The following is an 8,864-nucleotide window of genomic DNA, read 5'->3' as shown; positions in this document are numbered from 1 at the left end:
GCTTTTAACAATAAAACTCTGATTTCAGGAGTCTCCACTGGTTAAAGCCCTAAGTTTTTAAAACATCTTTTCCATGGGCAACTGGTGCTATCTGAGTCAGGGGGGGCACATGCCCCCCCAGTGACCAGTCAACAACTGGGGGGGTCCCCCGCAGCCAATCTTGCCTACCAGGGTTGGGGTGAGGTTCCCCTGCAGCCAATCACACTCACCTGAAAGCAACAGCGGAGCTCCCAGAAGCCACTTCTTCATTCTCACAGGGGGGCACTGGTGCTCCCGCCTGCCCCCCCACCCATCACCTAAGTGGCGAGCATGGCCTGACAAGGGGGTGCACCAGAGCTCTTAAGGGGTACATGTGTACCCCTGTGCACCCCCTACATGTCACCACTCATTCTTTCTGAGAATTCACTCTAGCACCCAGGAAAAGTGAGCACGAGCACTTCTACAGTGGAAAAACATAGGATTGCCCCTTTCCTTACCTTTTCAGGAATTGGACTTTGCAGATGGTATTTGTGGAGCACTCTTAACATGGAGAGCTGTCTTCAACCTTGGCAGTGCTCATGGCACAAAGAGAATGCATTACCAGCTGCATTGGAATTCACTAGTCAAGCTTCCAAAAAATCATGAGATTTCTATAAAAACAAAGATAGTGCTTTTTAAGGCACATTTTTAGCTGGTTTTTAAATTTAGTTTTAATGTTTACCCTTGAGAGGAGCAGTCACATTTTTAAGCTCCTTTCAGCAACCAGAAGGGCTAGAAGCTCTTAGCAACAAAAGTAGTCTCATGTAAAATACACTATCATGAGTTGCATTAAAATTGCAAACTCAGCAGCAGTGCCCACTCCTGCTGCCCTGGGAAAGAGGACCCTTGTTTGCAGCACAGTCTCTCTAGAAGTTCCTTGAGGGGAAGAACTACATCAGTGCTCTTCTGACAGGCAGGCCTGGTTGAAGGACACCCCCCCCAGAGATTTCCATGGAAACGGCCAGAAATTAGGAACAGCTTTTGTACAAACTTTACTGAGGAACTATCTGCAGTATATTGAAGCTTGTAGTGGATAAACAACTTTGTATATATAACTCTTATATACAACTATTTATAATACAGAGCCAACAGTTTTGCTTCTGCCCTTACACAGGTCTTGTAGTTGGTGTCCTGCTGGTCTACCACCAAGAAGTTCCTACTGACCTCACCCAGAGTCTCATGGGATTTCACACTTCATAGATATTCTGAGGGCGAGTCCAGATGAACAGGGACGTATTTCCCTGGGGAATGCCCATGCCACATGCTCTGTGGCGCACAGCAGGTTACCCTGTGTGGGGTAGGGCAGGCTGGGGCCAGCAACTGTGCTGACCCCAGCAGCCTTACCTGGGGTCCTGGGGACCCCCAGGAGCTGCAGCTGTGACACTTCTGCATCAGGAAGCCTGGTTGGCAGCCAAAGTGTGGCTCCAGCTTGCCAGGCTCCTATTTTGGGTGGTGCACATTGTCATCACGTGCACTGTCCTGCTTTTTTTTCTGGCATGGGTTTTTTTTGATCCCAGGATCTCTCAGGGGTCAACCCCTCTGCCACCCCACAACACATGCTGCAAAGGAGCAGCATGGGGAATGCCTGCATGTGCTGTGTGGTGCTGCAGACAGGTCTGTAGCGCTACATACTGACATACTGCATGTCTGCGCTTGTTTGGACAGGCAGTGCATGTCCAGGAGGACTTACTCTGCCTCTCTGGGCACATCTACACTTGCAGTTAATGTGCCTGAATAAACTCCGGCACAGTTTGCACTGGAGTTTATTGCTTCTGGGAACAGTGTTTACACATGTATCCAGACTGCAGCACATTGAGTTGGGATGGCACAGCCCTGGCTGGCAGGAGCCCTGGGGGCCAGCCTGCCAGCCCAGGGCTGCTCTGACCTGGCTCACACTGTAGCACCCTCATGCCCCAGCCAGCCCTGGTCGCTGTCTACATGTGTTGCAGCAGATTAAATAACTCCATCATAGTATAGTACTTGTGCTGGGCAGTACTGGCCCATGGCAGAGTTAATTAGTTTACTCCAGCCTAATTGCTCTGCATGTGTGGATAGTGATGCTTTACTGCAGAGTTAATTAATCAAGTCTGCAGTAAAGCACACATGTAGCTGTCCCCACTATCAACCTGATTCTCCCTACTGCCTGGCCTAAGCCTGAAAAGTGCAAGAAAAAAAATCTGCATGCATTTTAGAACTAAGGAAATTAAACTGGTTGTAACAGAAAGCAAGAGGGAGTACTTGGTGCCCATGTAGCTGTAATCATGCTGCATTTTCAATGCAAGCAAATAGTGAGCAAATTAAAGGAAATTAAATTTTAAAACCAGAAGAAAGTTGTTTTGTTAAAAGGCCTGCATTACACACATACCCTCCTCCTTTTTTAGCTGTTAGGGGAAAGCCATTTTGCAGTAACAAGGAGAGATGGCACTGACTTCATAGGATTTACATATCGTTCACCACATCTTTCAGGATGATTCCAGCAAAGGCACAAAAACAAACTGCTGTGCAAGCTAGCTGGGCTATGAGCAGCAGTTTAACTATATGTTAATGTACCCTGCTGACAGTGTGGGTGGTTTTTACCCCTAGTTTGGTTAGGAAGGTAAAGTGACAAGTATGGTAAGCTAGCCCAAGTAAAGTGCCATGCTAACATAGCCATTCTGCTTCCTGGGCTAGCTCAGGCATTACTGTACAGCACTGGTTTTAAATTAGATGCAAACTAGGCATAGTTTACTTTAAAGAACATGCGCAAGTCCTTGAACAGGAGAAATAGCACATGGGCAACTCCCACTAGCAGGAACATAATGCAGCTTGCCTGAAACCAATTATTACTGTTTCTCTCCCCACCAGAGGGGTGTGGACTGGGCTGGCTAGTGCTCAATGTGCCTCTTCCTCAGACCACTAGAATAGTATGTGTATATGCCTGCAAAATATGCCTGCAGAATATACATCCAAGTGTGGCAACAAATAGGTTTGGAAGAAGCACCTGGGGGAGGAAGAGAGGAGTCATTTTGGAAGGACAGAGAAGTTGCAGCAGGCAGCACTCAGTTTCTCACCATGTCTGGTGACAGACTTCCTTGTGGATGCCACTAGCTCAAGGCTTATAATAGTAACAAAGTAGATTCCTGATCCCATGGATAACCGTTGCTGTTTCAGTCCACAGAAGAAGGATCAGTACAGTACAGACCCACAGCACTGAGTTCTGATAAACCAGTCCTGAACTTTTGCAAGTTCTGGTTTACTATCGCAGCATAACAGCATATTCATAGAAGTAGGGTCAGAAGGGACCTTGTAGATCTTCAAGTCCAACCCCGTATTAAAATTCTCCGTCTCATGAGTCTGACCAAGCACCCAGCAGTGCCAGATTTCATTGCCTATTCTTTGGATTTCAGTTTTTCTGGGATTAGAGCTCCAAGTTCTCTGTCATCTCTGGTCTGCATTATGCCTGAGAGATATTAGATACAGTCACACAGGGGTCTACTGGTCAGAAGGGAAGAGGGAAGCAAACTTTAGGTTCAACATGGCTCAGTTCATAAACCCAAGTTCTGATTAGTGGAGTCTCATGCTGGTGCCTCCTTTTTCACATCTTTTTCTCAGAAAGCATACTCAAAGTTTCAACTGTAATGAGATTTTGTGGCTCCCTAACAACTGTTCTTTTTGTTGATGCAGGAGTTATAATAAAGAGGAAAAGTGGAGAGATCCCGTGCCCACTGGCAGTAGAAGCTTTTGCTGCTCATCTTAGCTACATCTGTAAATATGATGACAAATACAGCAAGTGAGTGAGTAGTGACAGTTTGTGGAAACAAATCCCCTATTTGTACTGGGCTAGCTTCATCCAACCCCATTCTGTGGTAGAGGTCCCATGTACTTCAAAGAAAGCAGAGTCCCGCTTACTGGGAGCCAGTGACACTGTAGACCAGCATGTAGGGGATTTATGTAGGAATTGGAGATGGCCAGATAATTTTGATTTAAACACTCCTCCCCTCTCTCACATATTCCATTATCCATTTAAGATACCAAATACTGGTACTCCTGCCTGGCTGTCTATCTAGCAGTGAAAAAAACCATGAAAACTGCATTCCCGACACAATTTAAATGATGTTAAAAAGCAGCTTGACAAAAGAGCCAACATGTTTGGAGCCAGGTTAGGGTGGATCTGATGTGGATCCAGAGGTGCTAAAAAGCTCTTGGGCTCAGCCAGCTGGGTCACCAGTCCAAATAATGGCCATCTTACTTGGCCATCTGTCTTTAACATGCACACATTGTCTCAAGCCCTGTTCAGAAAAAAATATCCCCCCTCAATTTAGAATCCAAAGGCCTATCAAGGACTTCAGGTTCAGAAACTCAAAATTCAGGTGGGTTTGGGACCTAGTGGTCCAATTTTGGCTCTCTCTGTCTAGCTGTCACGTCAATTTGGCAGGGGAAGAAAGATAGGATGAATGAACAAAAACCCACTCAGTGCTCTCTTACTCTTCATCCTTACCGAGCTCTGGATATAGAAGCAGGTGATGCACCTCCTTGCCCCCATTCCTACCTACTGCTGACAATGGCAAGCAGTCACTCGAATGCCCCAAATGAACGTAATTTGCAGCATGCTTCCCTAGGTCCAAATCTAATTAGCATGGGTAGAGATCTGATGGATGCTCATAGCAACTGATATGCTGCTCTGTCTTACCACAACAACAGGGAAATGATGGTCTAGTAAGCCACCAGGCAGCGACCTGACTATTGTAGGGGGAAAAAGCACACAGCTGAGATGCCACCAGCATAGCTAAGAAGCACAGGCCTGTACCTACTGGTGTAAAATTAAAGAATATTCATTTACTATTGAGAATACCATGACAAAATGATGCATAGGGAATCACTGAGTTATCGGGAGTGAGGCTAAGGCTTGTGGTATGAAGCAAGGACAGTAGAGCTCCTGGAAAGGTATGTCCTACGTTATGTGGACAGCCCTCAAATACACAGTCCCTCTTTAGGCAAAGTAGGCCCAGAAACAGTGAAATATAGCTTTGAAGAACAGTTTCCATTAGAGGAGAGGTGATAGCACCCAGCACAAGAGTAAATGTTCCACCTCTTTTAAGGCTTAAAACAGAAACAGCAGTCAGTTTCTCCACCGGAGTCCATAGCTCAGTGGTTCTCAACCTCTTTAGACTCAAGCCCCCCTGCCTCAGAAAATGCCAGCTCTTAGCTTTCACTTACTTTTTGAGTGCAGAAAAAGAAAAGAGAAAGTTGTGTGTTGCAAAGAGCTTCAGAAAGACCACAGCAGGTCAGAACATTTTGGGCACTGTAGATTCCTATTTGAGAGCTCTGGGTTTGTCTTGTGAATCGCATGCAGATGTTTGCACACCCAACAGTGCTAATATCGCACAGCCCCCTTAAAAGGTTCTTGCAGCACCAATTTCAGCCCCAGCATAGTCCAGCTGTGTCCAAGCTGGAGGGATTAGTTGCCACATCTCAACTGCAGTAGTCCTGATTCAGCTTTTAGCTGCAGGAGGACGAGATTTCATTTCTCTACTGGGAGCTGGTCAGTTTACAGCTGCCATCCCTTCATATTCCTTCTAGTCTTAATGAGCATCAGCTTAGGGATATGCTAGGATTAGCAGCCTCTGCAATTTCCCTACTGCTGGGTAGGTTCCTCTTTCTGCCCTTGCCTGTCTAGGGTATTTCTTTTAGTGCTATGCTTTCTTTTTCTTTCTTTCTTTTTTTTAAGCCTTTGGTTAAAATTATTTGTCTTCCTCACAAGTGCTGTAAACATGGTAACCAGATGTAGAAGGCTTTCCTGGTCATAGGTCAGTAGCTGTCTTTTTACACAGTTAACAAATTCTCTGCATTTTTTTCTGTTGATTCCTTATTGCCCTTCCTTCATAATTTATCTTGGGAAGGGGTGAATCCAACTGTACCAGAGTTGGAAAATGTAGATGACTGTTTAGGGAAACACTGCATTATACATGGGATCCAAAAGGGTTTCTAGAATGTTATAAGGTTTACTTTCAGGGCAGAACCAACAAAGGATTTATGTGCCTACATTCCCTCTAAGTCCAAAACTGTGATCCTGAAACCCTTGCAGAGGTTCCACCTAACCTTGGAGCTGCCTAAATGCCATAAGTGTCTGGTTCAAGTTTTTCGGCTGCCTAGAGCTGCACTTCACAGCATGTCCACAACTACTCCAGTCTCAATAGGATTGAGCAACTCTGCATTTAGTTTATGCCGAAGCCCGATCAGGATACAGAAATCTCTGCATTCCTCTTCCTTAGGTCCCTTATGGTGGCATATCATTGGGCATTCCCAGAGCGTTCATGACAGACACAGAGGGGATCAGGCTTCTCACAAAATGCCAGGATGACTACTTACTCTTAAAACATGGCTGGAGGTAGTTGTGCCTCCCCTTTTATACACCAGCCTAGTGGCTGGAGCACTTGCCCAGGATGTGGGAGCATTCCCTTCTTCTGCAGGGATTTAAACCCTATACTTTCCACCTCCCAGAAGAGCACCCTACTTGCTGTTGTGGGATTAGGGGGCTACCTGTTGGTCCATATTTGAGGAATTTGTGTAGAAGTTAGACACAAACTAATGTACTATCCTACTGTATACTAGTTCAGTTGTAGAGCCCCATTAAGGTATCTTCTCGTCAGAATGACAGAGTAACTGGAAGGAAAAAGAAAGACATCATTAGGCTGGAGGGTTTAACTGGCTAGACAATGAATGATGGGATGGAAGCCATGTACTTCTCCAATTTAAACATGGAGGGTATGAATGTTAGTGTGTGCATATGTGTAATTATTTGGAGTGGCTACAAAGAGGATGTAATTAGGCATGATGAGATTTAACAAGAAGGGACATTAACTGATTTGGATTTGGGATGCAGAGTGGTCTGTCAAGGGAAGTGGTTGAAGCCCCTTTACTTGGGACATGGAAAACTTAAAGGCAACCAAATAGGAGAAGCGCGTTCTAGTACACTGGATCCTGTGACCAGTCAGCCCTTTTCTGTCAAGAAGTTCTAGCACTCGTGCTCGTGTGATGTGGTTTATTGGCAACACTAGCACTAGACAGTGTGACTGAGGGCAGGAAAATGAAAGAAAGAGAGGGAGACCTAAAGACCATTTTGCAACTTAACTACAACAAATACTTATTTAAACATATTAAGACAATAATAATCCGTTAACTAAAGAATCCTCCTCCACATGGGCTCCTGTACACGTGTCCTATTTGGGACTGCAGAATCTGGGTAGAGGGGTAAATATCTTGCCTCCTTGAAGAAAACACATGGAAGCACTTGAAAGTTGACTGTCTCTTCCCTTTCTCCCCATTTCATAGGTATTTCATTTCTCATAAACCAAACAAGACCTGGCAACAAGTGTTCTGGTTTGCTGTCAGCATTGCTATAAACAATGCCTACATCCTCTACAAAATGTCAGATGCCTATCACGTGACAAGGTACAGCCGGGCACAGTTCAGTGAGAGACTTATAAAGGAGTTGTTGGGCTTGGAGGACACTTCACCTTCTCATTGATGTATTGTTCCTTGTGGGTTAGGTAGGGATGGAGGTAAGCAGAAGAGGAGACCATCACTCTGAAATGTCAAAGCAGGGAACTTGTGACACCACCAATGCTGCTCCCTATATGAAAATGCCAAGTGATGCCACTAGAAAGGTGGAGACTGTCAAAATTAGCAGCTGGCTTTAGAGGTGTCCTACAGAAAGTGCCACAGGAAACATCCACACATAATTACATATATGAATGCTCTGCGGGTATCTGTACATCGGAATTGATTTTAAGTTAGCAATTTCTCAGTAACACTTGTTGAAAGGCAACATCTGTTGAGCAGGGTCATCCCATTAAGATTCCCTTTGGGCTAAACTAGGAGGTTGTCACAAGCTGATAGAGTTCAACAGTCCTCATGGGGAATTAACTTGCTTAGAGGTCTTTTAACTCTGAGACCACCAAGGTTGGCCTATGCACTGCAGTATGGCTGAGAATGCCTAGCACCTTGTAGGGAATCACTGCAGTTATGACATGGTCAAAGAGAAGCAACAGATATGTATGTATATACTGAACTTTAACAGACAAAAGCACCCAGGACTTTGATGACTGGTTAAGATTACCTTTCTCCCGCCATCCCCCTGAATGCAAGGCAATCAGGTTGCAGTATGGGACAAGATTTAGGAAATAATCACATTGGGGAATTTTTTTTAAACACTATCAAAGTTGAGTCTTGAAATCTGGTAATATTGCCTTTTGTAACTTCCATACTCCCAGTGTCCAGGGGTGGGAAATCTCAGAGTATATAGCAACTATATTCTCCTGGATTTCATTGGGTCTTTGGGTTCTTCTAAGTGTTGCTTAAGGCCTGACATGACGGACTGTTTAAGTTTCTATCATCTATTATATTTGTTCTCTTTTCCCCATATTTAAACATCAACTTACTTTTCATCTTAGGTTTCATTTCCTAGTGACACACTTGACAAGAAAATAATTCACGGATAGCGTGATTTGCATTATCACTGTGGGGTGTTCTGTAGAAATTCTTCTTAGAATTTGAAATTTGTCACAGTAGCTTATAATTTTGGAAATTTATATGCTTAGAAAAATGTAACATTGTTTAAAAAAAAAAAAAAGACTTTTCTTCTGAGGCTCACCTTGCTGACACCCACCCCACCCCGTTTCCTGCATCCCGTCACTTCTGCCCCTCACCGGACCCCGCAGCTTTGAGGGGGATGGGACTCCTTTACCTGCAGGAACTTGCTCCGGTTCTCCAGCAGCAGCTTGTTGTCAGTTTTGACGGCCTGCTGGAACATGTAGTCGCAGAACTGCTCCCGCACGAAGCCCGGGCTGGCCACCAGCACACACTTG

The 8,864-nt window shown here is 44.9% G+C and overlaps 1 protein-coding gene across 1 annotated transcript in view; it reads left to right on the top strand.

The window, feature by feature from the left end:
* PGBD5 (piggyBac transposable element derived 5) overlaps positions 1 to 8,614 on the top strand; it is a 148,905-nt gene extending 140,291 nt beyond the window's left edge. The window contains exons 6-7 of the mRNA XM_019527606.1: positions 3,682 to 3,787; positions 7,330 to 8,614. Of these exons, the coding sequence (XP_019383151.1) occupies positions 3,682 to 3,787; positions 7,330 to 7,525 (302 nt within the window). The 3' untranslated portion in view covers positions 7,526 to 8,614. The remainder of the gene's footprint in view (positions 1 to 3,681; positions 3,788 to 7,329) is intronic.
* The last annotated feature ends 250 nt before the right edge of the window (positions 8,615 to 8,864 follow it).

The sequence above is a fragment of the Gavialis gangeticus genome, unplaced genomic scaffold, assembly GCF_001723915.1.
Source record: "Gavialis gangeticus isolate Ggan-Ray unplaced genomic scaffold, GavGan_comp1, whole genome shotgun sequence".
In the NCBI taxonomy this organism is placed as follows: Eukaryota; Metazoa; Chordata; order Crocodylia; family Gavialidae; genus Gavialis; species Gavialis gangeticus.
This window is presented reverse-complemented; position numbering and strand designations above follow the sequence as displayed.